This window comes from Vipera ursinii (genome assembly GCF_947247035.1).
Source record: "Vipera ursinii genome assembly, chromosome: 1".
Lineage (NCBI taxonomy): Eukaryota > Metazoa > Chordata > Lepidosauria > Squamata > Viperidae > Vipera > Vipera ursinii.
In genome coordinates, this window is record NC_139512.1 from 2,770,308 (window position 1) to 2,788,997 (window position 18,690).

Here is an 18,690-nt window from a genome sequence, read left to right on the forward strand (position 1 = left end):
TCCAGACATATTGTTATTGCTCTCCTACCAAAAGTTAAATCTAGGAGAAGTTAGAAAGTAACCCCAGCTATGAAGAATCCAGCCTGTGGAGCCCTACCCCTTTGTTCTTTTATGCTGCTCACTAAAGGGAGACAAAATATTGAAACTGCTTGATGATGATAATGAGCATGCAACACCTCCTTACCCTCAACATACTTTGAGTTGAAAAAGTCTGGCTTAGTCAATGATTGCAATTTTATAAGAGAGTGAGTAATTACAAGTAGTCAAGGGTCATCACGTTACAAAATTTGGCATGGTGCAAATGTGTGCACACACATACATAATCTCATAGATACATATACACTGAGGCTACAGAATCCGTAGGTGGTATACAGAAGTTTATGGAGCTAGAGGCAATGAAAAAAGCTGAGCAGTTTTTTAAACCCCAAAATTTCCTTAAATGATCAATGTCAGCTTACCTCATCTCATTTATCAGACTCATAAAAATATTTAGTTGTTTTATGATTCCTTAATTATAACTGGCTGATTGTATCTCATTATCTTTGCTTCATTACAACTCAGGAAGTCAGTTTTAATTCTTAGCTCTGTGTATCTGCTGTGGCTTGTTCCCCTTATCAAATATTAAAATTAAATCCATCTTGCAGGATATCGTTCTATGGCACACATCTGCTCCAATCCATGAATGTGGTCCATATGTAAAAAACACATCGTCATTTGTAGCTCAAATAGTTCCTGCTCCTAGGCTGAATTTAGAATATGCTTCCCAAATGGGAGGGAGAAATCTGTAAATCTGATTAACCTTATGCTATTAACTTCATTTGACAGAATTCTGCCCAAGGAATTAAGAGTCTTAAATTTCAAGCCTGTGCATGGAAAAAACAGGGCATGCAGAAAAACATTTGGGATCTGGACAGCTTTGAACATCTTGTGTTTGGGGGATTGATTGGCAGCAGAGATAATAGAATTTGCTGCCATATAAATTGATACACCCAAGCCTTGATAGACAAGTGTTTCTCCTTGCTGCCTAGTCTGTGTGCACATAACTTTCTATTTCTGCCTACCCTTAGGATCTTAATATTGGCAGCAACTGGAAAAATCCCACCACCTCTTTTTGCATAGCTAATAGGCTTCTTTAAATTGCCCTTCGTTTCAGTTTTTGCTGCTTTCCAGATTAATATAGTATTAATGTCTCTGGCCCAGAACAGAGCTTAGATGAGCCTGCCTTCTGAGGTCCCAGTTCAGCCATTTCTAGATTTTTTTTTATTTTTTTCTCAAACTCTGACAACTATTATGCCCTTGCTTGTTTATAGCTGGAATTGGGTCTATATAGTTTGAAGTGACAGTGGTGGGGAAGTAAAATATTTTTGACAAGGTGGGATTGGCTTTAGGAGAAAATGTGAAGGTACATTATGATTCATCTTTAATTTCTAGGCATGAATTGCTTAGTTCTTGAGCAAGAGGAGAAGGTATTTTTCACATGCTTAACGTGTTTGAAATTATGTATTTTGAGACAAGAGATAGGCAATTTAGACACTTTTTTTTCTTTATTACAACATTTTACCAATCTAAGCCGGGGGCAAGGGTAACGTATTTTCAATCTCTAGTTATATTTTGTTGGTTTGAGTTTGGCTATATATATCTTTTAGGCAAGCAGCTTAGATTAGGTAATGAGGAACAGGCACCACTAAATTCACAAGAATTGAAATATTTGATATTTATTTCTTGTTTGCCTACCCTTTTTGCAATTTACCTATTCAATTCTCTATACACGCATACACCAACCACTCTTCAGTTATACATGGTTACTGGACACATGTTAATAATATTCAGTTCTTGAAAATTTCCGTAGTATGAAAATTCTATCATGGCTGTTGGGGGAATAAAAAGTCATATGCAACTGATACCGTGAATGTAAAATTATTAGTGTTAGTTTCCATGTTCTGGGATTTTTTGAAATTTGAAATATCAAGATCATGCAATATGTAAATTGTAAATTTACAATTTGTAAATTGTGAATTGTAATATATGTAAAAGAGATAAAATGAAAACAGGACTTGAGAACTTTTTTTTTACTGAGTTGAGGTTATTTTCAGAGCATTTTTGACATGTACAGGTAGTCCTTACTTACAACAGTTCATTTAGTGACCATTCAAAGTTATGACACTGAAAAAAGTGACTTACGACTGTTTTTCACACTTAGAACAATTGCAGCATCTCCATGGCCAAAGATGAAAATTCAAATGCTTGACAACTGACTCATGTTTATGACAAGTTGCAATGATTCCCTTTTGCGACCTGACAAGCAAAGTCAATGGGGAAGCCAGATTCACTTAACTGTGTTACTAACTTAATTGCAGTGGTTCACTTAACAAATGTGGCAAGCAAGGTCGTAAGATAGAGCAAAATTCACTGAACCAATGTCTCACTTAGCAATAAAAATGTTGGGCTCAATTGTGGTCATAAGTCGAGGACTACCTGTATTCCTTTTGGGGGCATCGTCCTTTCTTTTTTTTTTTGTATGATAGTGACATTCAAGGTGCTGGTAATGACCTATAAAGCTCTCAATGGCTTGGGTCCGGATTATCTAAAGGAACACCTGCTGCCGGCATCAACTTCCCATCGTCCCGTGCGCTCCTACAGGGAGGGCCTTCTTAGGGTACCGCCGGTCAAGGAATGCCAGCGGGTTATCCCCAGGGGAAGGGCGTTCTCTGTGGGCGCGCCGGCCTTTTGGAACCATCTTCCCACGGAGCTTAGGACTGCCCCCGACCTTTGCTCATTTCGCAGGGATTTGAAAACTTGGCTTTTTGAGCTGTCTGGCCCAGACTGAGGGGTTTTAATTATTTCTTAATGGGGTTTTAGTTTAAATTCAGGGACTTAATTTAATTTTAGTTTTAATCGATTTTAACTTTGTATGTATGTATTTTTAATTTTTCCCTGTAAACCGCCCTGAGTCCTACGGGAATAGGGCGGTATACAAGTTTAAATAAATAAATAAATAAATAGTGCAGATTTCACACCTTCTCCCTTGAGCAGGGGCAACCTTGGCTCTTTTATGACTCATGGACTTCAACTCCCAGAATTCCTGAGCCAGCTTGGCTGGCTCAGGAATTCTGGGAGTTGAAGTCCATGAGTCATAAAAGAGCCGAGGTTGCCTACCCCTGCCCTTGAGGATATAAAAACCAGAGTGTGTCATTTTGACTCCTCCTTTTGCGCCGTGCAGCCAAAGACATTAGAGACCGTGTCCACCGTGGGTCTCCTGATTGGTTCCTGCTTCCTCTGATGTCATTAAGGTGTTTGCCTCGGTGAAGGTTCCGTGGCAGTTGGGAAGAAAAGTGTGTTTGGTAGGAGAGGGCCTTGGCAAGACACTGAGAACAGGCTTGGTTGGTTGGCAGGGCTGTCTGTTAAATTTAAATTGCAGGGGGCGGGGTGGATTTTTCAGATCTGTTGAGTTGGTTGTAGTGGAAAATAGCTATTTGAATTAGACGGTTTGATGATACCTGAGGAGCATCTTCTCAATTGTGGCCATTGACAGCCCTTTCTCCTCTTCCAATTCCATGGAAGAATCGATCTTTTTGTGAGCTAATATAACTGATGGCCCGCTTCGACCAAACATCATTGATCCCCTTCCTCCAGTGTGGTCTATATTGACATTCTCCTGTTTAGCAATTTTTTTTAGAGAATTAGGACTATAACTGTTTCAGAAATCTGAGGCCAGGCTGTCTAAAAAACTGGGAATTGGTTGAAGGTTCAGCAGTAAAAGTCTTTTGCAGTATTAAATTAGAGAGGTTGCGAGTTGGATCGAAGGCCCTTTTTCATGCACAGTGTACGCTCTTCTGCAGGTAGTCCTCGACCTACAGCCATTCATTTAGTGACCATTAGAAGTTACAGGAGCAGTGAAAAAGGGGTTTTACAGCTGGTCTTCACGCTTACGACCATTGTAGCATCCCCATGGTCCCATGATCAAAATTCAGGCAGTTGGTATGTATGACATTTGCAGAGTCATGTGATTACCTTTTGTGACCTTCTAACAAGCAAAGTCAATGGTGAACCCAGATTGATTTTACAATCGTGTTGCTAACTTAACAACTGCAGTGATTCACTTAACAACTGTGGCAAGAAAGGTCGTAAAATGGGGCTAAATCACTTAACAGCTGTCTTGCTTAGCAAAGGAAATTTTGGGCTCAATTGTGGGTTGTAAGTCAAGGACTACCTGTATTTTCTTGAGCAAACTTTCATGGATCTCAGAAAGCCAAGCAAAATCAGATCTGGTTTGTTTGAATAGGAGACCAAGAATACATTCTAGAATTAACAGTTCAGGCTGGAAAATTGAAAAATATCTTGGGAAGAAAGCAATGGCAAACCACTTCTGTTTCATATGCTGAGAAAACTGTGGATACCTGGGCAAACCTGTGGAGTCACCAAAATTCAACTTTCAGGGAAATTCCTTGTTAGAACCAATATACAGGTAGTCCTCAATTTACGACCACAATTGAACCCAAAGTTTATGTTGTTAAGTGAGAAATGTGTTAAGTGAATCTGGTTTCCCCATTGACTTTGCTTGTCAGACAGTTTCAAAAGGTGATGGATTACATGACCCCGGGACACTGCAACCATCATAAATGTGAGTCAGTTGTCAAGTATCCAAATGTAAATCAGTGACCATGGAGATACTGCAACAGTCATAAGTGTGAAAAATGGTCATAGGTCACTTTTTTCAGTGCCGTTGTAACTTTAAACAGCCACTGAGCGAACTGTTGTAAGTTGAGGACTACCTGGAGTGAGGCGTTTATGGCACTGACCTAGGATTGGGAGAAATGGATTTGGCTCAAGTTCACTCAAACATAGGTTCTTGGGGTAGTCACAAATTTACAATCTAACCTACATTATAAAATTGTTGTTGCAAAGATAAAAATGGAAGAAGGCTTAATGAGTCTAGCAGTTTCTGTATCTGACTGTATCTGGGAGGAGTCCTCCGCAGTTTTCTTGCTGTTCTTCCACCTCTCAGTGAAAATGCCACGCATATTATGACTGCATTAATCTAAGCAAGTTTGAACGAGCTTGGGGGCTCTTAGGAAAAGCATGCATAGTCTTGTTGGCAGGTTCTGTCCATGGAAATCTTCATTTCTGCTCATTTTTCCCTCTGTAAAAAGAGCACTGTGTTCTGTGGCATTGGAGCAGATAATGCCAGAATTTTTCCTTTTCCTAGAGAGATGATGATCTTCCCTGTGGTATTCAGAGGTGTTGTGGGAAGTCTTGATGGATGTTAGAAAATACGGTAATAAGTTTTGGTTGCCAGAGGCAAAGAATCCTTACGTCTAGGTGACCCAAATATACATTAGAGAAAGTTGTTGTTGTTGTTGCCTCTTTTCCCATCTTTTAGGGCGTCAGAGGATGAATAAGTAATGTGGTTATGCATGTCAAATAGGCAAGTGAGAATTCTTAAGGTGTAGTATTTTAACCCTGTCTACCTTTTGGAAAGGCTTAAGAACCTGGCTGTTCCCTCAGGCTTTGGGGCCAGGATAGTCAGGGAGTCTGCTTGAGTTTTTTTGCTTTGTTTTTGCTTTGTTTTATAATTTCCAGTCCACACAAAGCAAAAACACCAACCAGACTCCATGATTATCCTGGCCCCAAAACAGTACATATTTTATTGTTTGTTTTCTACTGTTTTTACATCAACATTTCCATTTTTTTATTTGTGTTAGCCACCGGGCATTATTTAAGACAGGCACCCATGCAAATTTACAGAGTAAATAAATTTATTTGTGCTGATGCCTCCTGAGAGATCAGTAGAAATACAATTAAAAGTGTTGTTTGTGACTATGTGAACATGTTCTTTGTCTTGAGATAAATTTTGTAAGAGGGTGAAGGGTTGGTTATAAGCCACAGTCATTAACTATGGACATTGTCTAAAAACTGCACCACTATTCCCTTTTGATCAAAGGCTTTGCTGGCAAAAGCTGAAAAACTCTTCTATGTTCCTACTTGTTAATAAAATATTGTTCCCTTTTTTACAATTGCTTCTGCTTTTCTTTATGTGTGCATTTTATGTACAGACATGTGTCCATGGGTATGAGATGTTTATAGTATTAATAAAGTTGGATTCAGTTATAGTATTTCTTATTTCCACTTTCCACATAATTCAGATTAAAGCTTCTGATCCTAATGAGTTCTTCTTCTTCTGTCTTCTATACCTACCATTTTTAAAAACCGTTTTCTATCTGTCTTTTTATAGACAGGTATTGGAGGAGCTACTTAAATAAAACACACCTTATGAAATCAAGAGCTGAATTTTGTATAGTTCCTATATTTGGATAAATTAGCCTTTGTTAAGAAGTCAAGTTTCTGTCCTAATGTTTACTCTGTATGTTTGTGTTTGCTTTTTTAAAGGACAGGTTTTTCACTGATGCCTAGATGAAGAAGAGGTGGACAATTCACAGTTTGCAGATTGCCCCTAAGCCCTCCTTGGATGGAAAGAAACGTGGCAAAAGAACAGGGTTAAGCTTCAGTTCAAGTTGGCGCAAAGCAACGTGGTTGTGTAGAACGTGGGACCTTGAACTTCAGGATCACGGCTAATTTTTAAAGCAGCATGATATTTGAATAGCCTTTTAAAAAATATCTCTGCAAATTTCTTTCTATACAAATTGACTTACTGTCCTCCTACTGCTCTGGAAAGAGCCACCTTTTGGAAGTGGTTAATGGTGCCACAGGCTACTCCCTAACCCATAAGTCAGTTAAGTCTTGTAACCCTTTTAAAGTGGTTGCCCTCCCCAGAACATCTGGGGCAGAGGGCATTTCCCAGCATTCCTCACGGCGCTGACCCCGACTGATCGCTATTCTACAGCCCCTCCACCTCCTGTGCAAAGCATAGGCTCCTCCCCTTTGGAGCCTTGCTCCGCCCTTCTGACTTCCTCTGCCAGGACACTGCCCCCTGCAGGCAGAGCCATGAAGCTGCAGGCCGTCATGGAGAACCTGCAGCGCCAACAACGTGCCCGGCTGCAGCAGGAGATGGAGGCACGGCAGCAACAGGACCAGCCACAGGGCAATCCTCTACCCCTCCCTGCACCAAATCAGACCACCATGTTGTCAGCCCCTGGCGTCACAGCGTTGCCCCGTGGCCGCAGCCAGGACCCTCCTCTCTCTGAGGAGGGGGGAGAACCTGACAGCGCCCGGATCCAGAGGGCACAGATGGCAGCCCTGGCGGCTATGCGGGCAGCTGCGGCTGGCCTCAGACAGTCATCCAGCCCAGTTGGGTCAGAGGAGAGCCATTCTTCAGAGGAAGAAGAAGAGCTTGTAGGAGAAGAAGAGGAGGAGGAAGAAGAGGAGGAGGAGGAAGATGGTGAATACCCCCGAGAAATGGGCTCAGAAGAAGAGGAGATGTAAGTCTTGTCTGAGGCCCACCCAGCATTTGTTGCTGTTATGTTAGTGTCCTCATAAGGGGTTCAAATGTTTAGGTCATGAAGGCTCATTTTTGAATGTCCAACTGACCCACATGACTTGTGCCACAGATGAAGGGGCGTCTGTGTATGTGTGTGTATGGAAAGGGGGGGGTCATTGTCAAAAAACAAGATGGCATCTGTGTGATCAAAACCCGTCCCCTTTGTTATGGGCATTACTCATATGACACAGACTTTATTAAAAGGGGTAGAGTTTCAATTTATATAACAAGCAATGATCATCTTGCTTTTTTGACACCCCCCACCCTTAGAAGTCACTACCCTGGAGACCTTTCAGATGTCTGTTTTCTCAACCAAATTGTAATTTTTAATGTGACCAACATATATGATTGGATAGGAATTATATGAAATATTTTTAATGCTAGAGAAATGTTCAGTGAAATAAAATCAAATGTAATTTTTGTTCTAGCCCCTCAGTGGTTTAGACTATAGCCTACCTGCCCTAAACTTTGCAGGGACATTGGAATGAAAGGTTGGGGCATAGCTGTATGTGCTACCTTGTAATTCTTGTGCTAAAACATGTAATTCACAAACTTTCTGGGTTCGAACAGAAAGCCATGGGCTTGCTTTCCCTTGGATGGTATCCCTTTTGCCTTGGATGAGGGAGTAGCCATTTTATAAACTTGAGCCTCTCGTTTTTAATGATTTTTTTCCAAAGGTAAAAAGGTATCATTTACCCATCCCAGGGTGGGATAAATAAATAACAGGTTGAGTTGTTTTTTGGCTCGAAAATCACACAGAACATTGCCAAATGTTTGGAAAGAAAAATTATCTCTCATTTGACTGCTCTTGCTCTTGATTTGGTAATTTGGTATGTTTCTCCAGCAGGCTTCTGTGCCCCTCCCTGATGTTGTTGGGGTCAGGAGACAATAAAACCAGCAGCTCTTAAGGCAAAACCAGTCTGGCTAGTTTTTAATGCCTTAGGCTTTTGATTAAGTTCCTGATCCTTGGTTGAAAATTTCCAACCTATTTAAGACAAAAACAAAAACAAAAAATACAAAGAGAGGGGGGGGAGAGAATGCCATTTTTCCAGAATCTTTTGAGGGAAGTAAAGTATGTCTAAATATGCCTTTGTTTACTCAGCAGATACTTCTGCACTAGCAACCTTCAGATCTGTTGGAGTTTGATTCCCATAGCCAGCTGGCTGACTTCTAGGGATGGCTTCTGTAATGCGGAGGAGGACCTCAAAGCAGGCTTCATGAAGGGCCAGTAGAAACAGAACCCCAGTTTTTTATTTTTTTTCAGTGTTCTTAAGAAGTGGTGTCTAAAATCTCAGTGGGGCCGCAGTACCTATTTTTTTTTCTTTAAGCTCCCCCTCCCCACCCATCCCTAGAAATAGTAAAACAGACCAAGGTTTGGGGCCTCCAGTTAACAATTCAAGTCATAAAAAGGAGTGCTGGGTGTGTGTGCAGTTTTATTGTCCATCTCTCTTAGCTACTTAAAAAAACAAAGACCCACATTCTCGCCCCCTCCCCCCCAAATTTATGTTAATAATAATATAATAATAATAAGTAGTTGGAAGGGACCTTGGAGGTCATCTAGTCCAACCCCCTGCTCAGGCAGGAAACTCTACACCATTTCAGACAAGTGGCTGGCCAGTCTCTTCTTAAAAAACTTCCAGTGTTGGAGCATTCACCACTTCTGGAGGCAGGTTGTTCTAACTGTTGTAATTCAGGCATCTATTAGAAAGGCTATCTTTCGTGTAGGGTTGACTGTAGGCCAAAAGAAACAACTTTTTGGGACCGAGAGCATATCCGGAATATTGGCAAGCCTGTGATGGCTGCAATCACGTTACATTATGTTATGGGAAATTTGCCTACTCCTGGAATGGCTGCCGTGGTGGGTACAGTCTGTCCCAAAATAATTATTGGAATGCTGTCTGTCTTTTTTGAGAGACTTACTGGGGACCAAAGATACTGCTGCAAATGTATGGTGCAAGGTGATGGTACTTCGCAAGGTGCCAACTTGCTATTTAATTATTTTAATCTAAACATGCCTGTTATTAAAGCTCGATGGACATCAGGGAGGTATCTGGCGGTGTATTAGAACCTAAAGTCACCATTTTGATTTACCCTGCTTTAGGTATTTACATTTTCTTCCTTATAATTCTCTCCCTCTTTTAGGAAGGGCAAGTGGGTTGAAGATTTTGAAGAAGACCTGGGTGAGGAGGAGGAGGAGGAAGAATACGAGGAAGAAGAAGAAATGGTGGAGGGAGGGCTTGGCTCCAGTGCAGTGGCTACATCAAGCCCTGGCACCCCATTTATGCACAAACAACAGACCCCCCAGCAATACCGAGGAGAACCTTCCAGACTGGTAGGGGGGCAAGAACGGGGCCATTCTGGGGTTCCCCAGCAAAGCCTGTCACAGTTGCAGCCCCAAGTCCTGGACCATGGAGATTGGACTTATGAAGAGCAATTCAAGCAGGTAAGGAGGTGTAAAAATACCTTTTCTTCCTATCTTTAAATGACAGAAATCTTATTCAGTGATTCTGCTGGTCAGGTTTTTGATTGTATTTCCAGCCAGTGAGGACTAGAATCTTGCTTCCATTTGTGGGGAAGGGGAAGACAATATGTAGGGATTTATGAGTGAGATAATGCATTAACCCATGTCTTTAAATTTGGTGGAAAGGGTTGAGATGGGACTGAGCAGAAGCCACAAATCAATTTGGCAACTTTTCAATGTGGAATATCCTTTTTCCCAGTTTTTTAATGATATATATGCTGAAAAGCTTGGTTTACTAAGTGAGGGGCATGTCCATCTTCCTTTAGGGAAAGTCAGCTTATAAAATATTTTCAGGTGGTATAATTTGGGAAGTATATAATTTATGGACAAAAGAAAATAGTGGAGACATTGTAGTGATAGAGACTCATAAAATTATGGGCAGGATGGAAAATATTTTTATTTATTAAACTTGCATACAGGCCATCTCACCAAAGGCAACCGTAGGCAGATTTCAGACATTGATTAAAAACACACCACAAAACAGCAAAACAATAAATAAAGATCTTAAATTTAAAATGAAATTAAAATAAAGCTAAGGGTGGAGAGGGAAGGAGAAAAGTCCACACAGGGAGGTAGGTAGAGCGATCTACTCCCATTAGCCCCCTCCAAAGTGCCACACTCCCATTGGTGCCCCAAAGTAGTTGGCACAGCCATGTCTTCAAGGCCTTTCAAAAAAGGGTGGAGCAGATCTGACCTGGGGATGCGGAGATGTTCCAGGGGGCAGGAGCCAGAGCAGAAAAGGCAGAAAACATTGTTAGTGTTTTGGGGTCCAACAATTAATTCATTTGCACATTGAGAAGAATTGTAAATTGTAAATTGTCATTCACGCAGGGCGTGATTGAACCGTACTGGCAGAATATCTAAAATAATATGGCAGCGGTTATAAGTACGACAGAATAAACAGAATAAACTCAACAGAACTGCCTCCAGGTATTTACCCTATTTGGGTAAATTAATGGAGGAGAAGAACCTTTTCCAGTCCGACATTTTCCAGATGGATGGGAGGTGTAAGTCTGTTGAATAATGTGCAGTAGCTGAAGTTCTTGTTAGTTTGAAAGTTCTCACCGTGGTGTGACTTCTAGGCATTGCTGTCCTTAGTTTTACAGATGTCGTGAAGAGATACTGTTAATGACTTGTGGTTACTAGAACCTCTGTGTTCAAAGGCAGTCTTCCTTTGAACGTCAGATGCTGTTAGCTGATGAACAGTGAACTTTCCAGATACACCCAGGTGGCCATTGCAGAAGGCAGTTTGTTGAATTCTGTGAATCTTAAAATAGACATAGGGGAGATGTTCAATATTCTTACATGCTCACTGAGTCTAGCAGTGACAGTTTCATTTCTGAACCTTAATTTCCTCTCTTTAACTCTTTTCACATGTCTGTATCATCTAAAGAACTTTAATAAAAGTGTACAGAAGTATTGTGTACATTTTATTTATTTAGTAACTTCATGCAGCTGCCCATCTCATATACAGGTAGTCCTCAACTTACAACTATTTGTCTAATGTCTATTTGAAGTTACAACAAAAAAAAGTGACTTATGACCGTTTTTCACACTTCTGACCATTGCAGCATTCCCCATGGTCACATGATCAAAATTTGACAATTTGCCAGATTCACTTAATAATCGTGTTACTAGCTTAACTGCAGTAATTCACTTAACTGTGGTAAAAAAGGTGGTGAAATGGGGCAAATCTCACTGTATTGGAAGTAGACATTTTTGGCAAGTTTGGTCAGCTAAAATTTCTGACCCTTGTTCTTTCAGCAGCAACAACACAAGTTTTTTCTTTCTCTCTCTGAAATAATACGGCTGAAAAGAAGTATCGGGGTAACTTGAGGTGGATCTTTATGCGGAAGGACTATGAGTTCTGCCCATTTCTGGTACTGCACACAAATGCTTGGATTCAGAATGATTTAAGATTTAAATGCAAGTCTTTGGCACCAGGCTTCAACTGGTAGATCTTAGCACTCTGCTATTCCCCTCCCCTCCAAAAAACAAAAACAAAAAACAACAGCTGGAAACCGGCCCATTCTTCTTTTATGAGGGCTCAGATTTGCTTCATTCTTGTTATCAGAATTGTTTGTCTTCCCTACTTACCTTCTGTTGGATGCTTTTCCTAAGATAATCTCTTTTTTGGTAGAAAAAGAAAGCAGATTTTTCCATTTGAAACTCAGCAGTATGGAAGTCTGTAGAGAAGCTTGTTCGTCTTGAAATATTTCTCCTCAGGCAAAACTGACCAGCATCAGCTGGCCTCTTCCTGGACCCTGCAATAAAAGCCAGACTATTTGGAACAAGTTTGTTCAGGCTTCAGTTCTTTTTTACTTTGCCCTCTGAGCTGAGGTTGAAACAGAGTTGAAACTATTTTTTTTTAATGCAGTAACAGATTGGAAACCCTTACACATATTCTGCGTGTGTTTGCGTGTCTCTGGTTTTTTTTACTCACAAATCCTTAAAATAACATATGTAAAAAGAACTCTAGATAGGCACCGTGTCTTTGGTTTAGCCTGGATATGGAGAAAACACACCCTTTGGGGCAAAATAATAATAACAATGACCTGACATACAGCTTTGTTGTATTTTCCACAACCTTTTTTGTTATTTTGAATCTGTGACAATGCTTATTCTTCATTTTCCCCTTATTTTTATCCTTATGGATAGGAGATTATGCTTGAAAGAAGATAGAAATTCCAAATAAGTACTTAGAATGGGTGTATACATCTGAGTGAAAAGAAAAAAAAAGATAGGGCAACATTTAAAGGAGGAGTTTAATTTTTATGCTTTTCTTTGAGCTACTGAGGAGTATCTTTTGGGGCAACAGCGTTACAACATGTTGAGGTTAAATATGTTTTGCTTTTGGGGTACGCTTTAACATGTGTAAGAATTGCTTGCAAAAGCTGTCTTTTTGCTTTCACTGTTGATTTAATTATATCTATGTAACAGTGATCAATAGAACACCTACGGTAACAGATTGAGGTTTTGTTTTTAAATAAAACTATGCTCTTTTGTAGAATGCTTGTGTAGTTTTGTAGAATGTTTGTGTGGCTGCCTGCCCTTAAATGTAATAGGTGAAATTATAAATGTTACTTTTCAACTCCTGTCCCCATGGGTTTTTGAGCTGAATATATGGTAATTAGATACTAGTTGTCTTATTACCCTATAATAGCAACTCTCTTTCTAACAGAGATAATGTGTATATTTCATGCTTCTATTGTTGTTTGGATCTGCTTGCAGTTATAGTGTTTGATTCCCTCTGTATGGATGCAAAATCTTTTTGAGGAAAAGGAAGTTGTTCTTAATGTCTTTATTTTCTTGGATACAAGCGGTAGGCTATATAACTAATGGAAAGCCCAGTTCAAGAAGGAACACATTAATTTAGCAGTGCTACCTTTTTCCATCACCAAATATTTTTTCTCTCTTCACCCCTCCCCTCCCATTTTTTAAAAAATTTCTTTCCCGCTGCCTCCCTTCCTGCTTTTCTGTTTGATCAGTCTGGACTGAGTATTGAATCAAAAAAGCCTTAGAGCTAATAGAAGGAAATAGTTCTTTGCAAGCTTTCTCCCTAGAGGCAAAGTCTCCTTTGAAGTACTAGTTGTAAATACATTGAGAATTTGGGGTGGAAGGGATGATCAGGCGATTCCCCCCCCCTTTTTTTTTTGTTCAAACAGCAGCAGATGGAATCCAGATGGAGAAAAGGGAGAAAGTAGCTGGAAGAGCTGGTAAAAAGACCCATTTTTCAGAGGGTCACAGGAGTATTGCGGTATTTTCTTCAGAGATAACAGAACAGAATAACAGAATTGGAAGGGACCTTGGAGGTCTTCTAGTCCAACCCCCTGTTCATTATCTATATTCTTGGAATTTTTAGTTAAATGAAAATAATGCCTTAAAAAATACAGCTAATCTTCAATTTGTGACTACAATTGAACCCAACATTTCTGTTGCTCAAAGAGGCTGTTGTTAAATGAATTTTGTCCCATTTTACGACCTTTCTTGCCACAGATGTTAAGGGAATGACTGCAGTTGCTAAGTTAGTAACACAGTTGTTAAGTGAATCTGGCTTCCCCATTGACTTGTGTTTGTCAGAAAGTCTCAAAAGGTGACCACGGGACACCGCAACCATCACAAATATGAGTCAGTTGCTAAGCGGCTCTTTTAATCACATGACCATGGGGATGCTGCGACATTTGTAACTGAAAAAGGCCACAGGTCACTTTTTTCAGTGCCGTTGCAACTTTGAACACTCACTGTTGTAAGACGAGAATTGCTTGTAATTCACTGATTCCTAAACTGGCCCAACTTCCGCTAAAAGGATTGTTTTTGATGGTATCTGCCTATAAAAAGAGATTCCCACTGTGACTGTGGATGAGTCACAGAATAGAGACTGTTGGAAGAAACCCTAGTCTGGAGCACTCCTAGCCCTGGAAACTTTGGTCTTCAAGGGCGTTCATTCATCTGGCTTTGATGGGAGGTAGTTTTGCCCTGTTGTGCATTAGGCGCAATCACTCAGGTGCTCCTGAATCATTCAGTTGCTCCCAGACAGAGACCCAGATAGTCACTTTGTAAGTTGAAAGCAATTATTTTCTCCAAGGAGATCATATTAAGCATGACTCCGTCACTCAAGACGCAACAGAATTCCCTGCTTTTGGGAACGCATACGCCCACATATTCTAAAAAGCAAAGAATTTTGCATTGTAAGTATGACAGTAAAGGAAAAGCAATGCTATCTGGTTCTGTTGACATGGAGGTGGGACCTCATTTCCAGACAATCTGTGGAGAGGAATGGTTGGAGAGAAAGACAACAAAGACAACAAAAGTAAAGATAAGAGACCAAAGACTGTGAATGACTAATGCACTTAATTGTAATGTGCATATTTACATAATATGCATTGCAGTTAATGGCCCTTTTTGAATGCAAGCTAGACCCTGAACCTCTGCTTGCAGAGTCCATATTTAGATATGTTTCCTTTACACAGTTCAGAGGGTGTTACAGTAAAAACCCATACCAGTAATACAGGGAAATTATATAAAGACTGTTAGTGTTGCCGTATTCCCCCATTTTTTTAAAAAAAAGTAATTTGAATAACAATGGCATGGGGAAAGAGAAGAATGGAGATGTAATAATCATGTCTACATTCCATCTGCCAAAATATAAGTCTTCCGCTCAGTGTATATAGGTAAAATGTATCTATGGTATATATGGGTGTGTGTATTTTGCATGCATATACAGTTGTCTCTCTTGATTTGTGCTTTAGCCATTTGTAGCTGCTAGTTGTCTGCTAATTCAAGGCCCCTTTTCTAGACAGTCTTTTCCCTGCTTCTGAGCCCTTCTTATTTCCAGCCCTGTGTAAGGACTGAGGGGGGGGGGAGATTGTGTGTTGTCCTCTTTCTCTGTTTCTGTTAGTGATTAAGCTTTCCTTAGCCTACTTATCTCCAAGATGTTTATTCCCTATTTACTGAATTCTCAGCTTCACCCTCACCCTCCTCCAGGTGAAGAGAACTAAACCTGTGTTTCATTGCATTCCCCTTCCCTTCCATGCATGAAAGAATCTTTTGCTCTTTTTTGGTATTGGCTGTAACATTCTGTTCTTTTTTAGCTCCCCTCAAGCATGTTAGGCTGCAGGTGACATCACCCAGTTCAGCCAGTACCAACAGGGTAGGAAGGTGCTCAAAACAGCAGCCTGCAATTATGAAGTGTTTTTAACTTCTTGTTTTCTTTTGACTGTAAACCCTTTTCAGATATTTTGTAGGAAGCCATATTGTAAAGTAAAAAATAAAAAATAAACGTGGCACTGAGGCTGTTTTAAATAGAAGGCCCTTAGTTGCCTTAGTCTAGGCCAGTGATGGCGAACCTTTTAGAGGCCGAGTGCCCAAACTGCAACCCAAAACCCACTTATGTATTCTCGGGTGGTGGGTGGGTGGGGGATTGGGTGGGTGTGGCCCATTGGGTGGGTGTGGCCCATTGGGTGGGCGTGGCTGCAGTGGTAAGGGCTGACTGGGTGGGACTTAAAAGTTCAATCAATCAATTCCAACTTTGCAAGATCTTTTTTCCCTGCAAGAAGTTGAAACTGATTGATTAATTGATTGCATTATATATATTTTTTGCACCCGTTGGCAGAGGCCTAAAGTGAAAAGATTTTATAAAACCCAGCTGAAAGCCTAGGACTGGGGTGATGGTGTTCGTGCCCACAGAGAGGGCTCTGCGTGCCACCTGTGGCACACGTGCCACAGGTTCGCCACCACGGGTCTAGGCATTCTTCCTTTTCCCACTACTAGCCAACTTTCCTGCCTCTGTCGCCTCCCCAAGGCAAAACCCAGCTCTTAGGAACTTTGCTTGTGTCTTGAAAGTCAGGGTTAAGAAGTCACTCTGTATCTTTGCCAAGGCCTTCTGCCCGGGACAGCCCCTGTGGTAGCTTGGCAGGCCCTGTCTCATATATCCTGTTAGCCCTGTCTTGTTTACATTCCTCTGTTCCTTTTTTTCCCAGGCATTTGCTTGCCAAGGCTATAGCCTATCAGCAGGGCTTGGAGAGCATTCAGAAAGGAAGAAAGGAAGGGGAAGAGGGGGGGGAAAGTTTGTTGGAAGAATGCCGAGTAGAACTTGCTGCCAGATGCTTAACTAAGCAAATCCCTGGCAGGGATCCAAAGGTGAACACCGCGTGTTCGCCTCTTCCCTCCCTCTGACATATGTTGGGAGAGGCTTTTCTCAGAGCAGGCCAGCCAGCAGATCTTGCTTGGTGTGTGTTTCTCTTTCGTGTTGCTCAAATGGCTCTGGAGAAGAAGTTTGTACCTTCTAGAGCCGGATTCATAAGAGTCCTGCAGTTGAAAGTGACCTGCTCTTGTCCAGTGTAGGAAAGCAAAATGAAGCATCTCAAAGAAATTGCTGACTAGATTTTGCTTGAATGTAGCCAGTAAAGAGAAGCACAGGACCCCTCTTGATAATCCTTTTCTATTGTTCGATTGCTTTCAGCGGTAGGCAGTTTTTTCCTCAATTCAGCTGGAATCTGTCATAAGACCCTTATTCTGTGTCTTGCAGTCTGGGACAGTACAGGTAGTCTTCAACTTACGACCACAAAGGAGCCCAAAATTTCTGTGGCTGAGTGAAACATTTGTTAAATGTTTTCTCCCATTTCACGACCTTTCTTGCACAGTTGTCAAGGGAATCTGCCTTCCCCACTGACCTTTGCTTGTCAGAAAGTCCGCAAAAGGTGATCACATGATTCCTGGACATTGCAACTGTCATAAATATGAGTCAATTGCTAAGCATCTGAATTTTCATCATGTGGCCATGGGGATGCTGCAGTGGTCGTAAGTTTGAACCACAGTCATAAGTCACTTTTTCCAGTGGCGTTGTAACTTTGAATGGTCATTAAATGAACTGTAGTAAATCGAGGAGTACCTGTAGAAAGCAGATTATGGCCTCTATCTATGTGGTAGCACTTTTCAAGTACCCAAAGGAGTAGCCTCTTTAGTTCTCCCAATCTCTGATCATAAGATTTAATCTCTTATTTCCTAATTCATCTGGGTTGCTTTTATTTTGAATCTACCCCAGTTTGTCTGAATCCTCCTTAAAATTTTTGCTTCTTTTGTGGTTTTTGTATGCACGTGTGTGTGTGTGTGTGTGTGTGTGTGTGTATTGTATTCTAGCATTTATGCCCATTTGCAGCATCCTGCAATCATATGACTCATATTTTATGATGATTTTGCTGAAAATAGCCTTTACTTCTCATTTTCAGCAAGACCATGCCCATAGGAAATCATTGGCTTGCTTAATGACTGCCACACAAAAGGGCATAAAACAAGTCAGTCACATGACTGACTCATTGTACAACTATCATGAGTTATGACCATGATGGCTAGGCTCAAGGACTACTGTATTTGGACTTCCAAGTGCTTTAAGGCTTTATCAGTAACCATTTCCAATGATAAAGAAATACATATGTAGGAGTCAGGAAACTTATAGCCATAGGCATGCTGAACCACAACTTCCAGCATCTGGAGGGCCATGGGTTTATCAGATCTGGTTATATCTTAATTGGCAGGAAAGGATCCATATAGCAAGCCCATCTACATTAATCTACTTTATTCCAGGTCAAATTGTTTATCCATCTGCTGTGGATGGTAGTAGCTTTTTGAGACCTGGGCAACAGGGAATGTTTTTCACCATTATCTGTTACTAGAGATAATGATGATTGTGGTGTCTCTTTCTTAAACTTATACCCTGAATTTTCTCAAGGGGGATCAGCAGGACACATTGACTGCATTGTCCCCTAAAAGGATAGATGGATATCCTTTTACAGCACCCTGTACCTGAGTGTCCTTGAAATTCTTCTCATTCTCTCCCATCAAATACATTTATTTGTTAGATTTTTATTCTGCCTCTTGTTTGGGAGCTCAAGGTAGCATATGTAGAATTCCTTCTTCCCTACAACTGTAGCCCTAATTTGGAGTGAGAATGGAGGACTGGCTTAAAGTAACTTCATGAATTTTCATGAAGGTGGATATGAACTTGGTTCTTCCTGCTCCAGTTGTTCAGCACTACATGACTCTGACTGTTAAGTTGAGAGGGAGCAACTAATCCAGAGTCCTCCAGAGAGAAGGGACTAGGGCCCAAGTCCAACCCTTCATAGTCTAGCCCCTTCACTATATTATCTTCCTGGGAATTTCCATGGCCAAGGAGGCACTAGAATCTGGAATTCTTTAGTCTTAGACCAGCAGCTTCATCGTTCTACCATGCTGGTTC

General features: G+C 40.9%; 2 protein-coding genes across 6 annotated transcripts in view; one reads left to right on the plus strand and one right to left on the minus strand.

Annotated features, from left to right (window-relative positions):
* Positions 1-18,690, minus strand: part of LOC310632727 (uncharacterized protein) — a 474,991-nt gene that overhangs the window by 435,764 nt on the left and 20,537 nt on the right. The window lies entirely within an intron of this gene.
* ARID3A (AT-rich interaction domain 3A) overlaps positions 1-18,690 on the plus strand; it is an 82,911-nt gene that overhangs the window by 4,025 nt on the left and 60,196 nt on the right. For 4 of the 5 annotated variants that reach the window (XR_014490868.1, XM_083349763.1, XM_083349764.1 and 1 more), the window contains 2 exons: positions 6,388-7,376; positions 9,578-9,878. Coding sequence is in view for 4 of the 5 variants with exons in the window: in XM_083349763.1 (XP_083205889.1) it covers positions 6,943-7,376; positions 9,578-9,878 (735 nt within the window). In the remaining variant the exon portion in view is untranslated. The remainder of the gene's footprint in view (positions 1-6,387; positions 7,377-9,577; positions 9,879-18,690) is intronic. The other variant, XM_083349765.1, reaches the window with a different exon arrangement.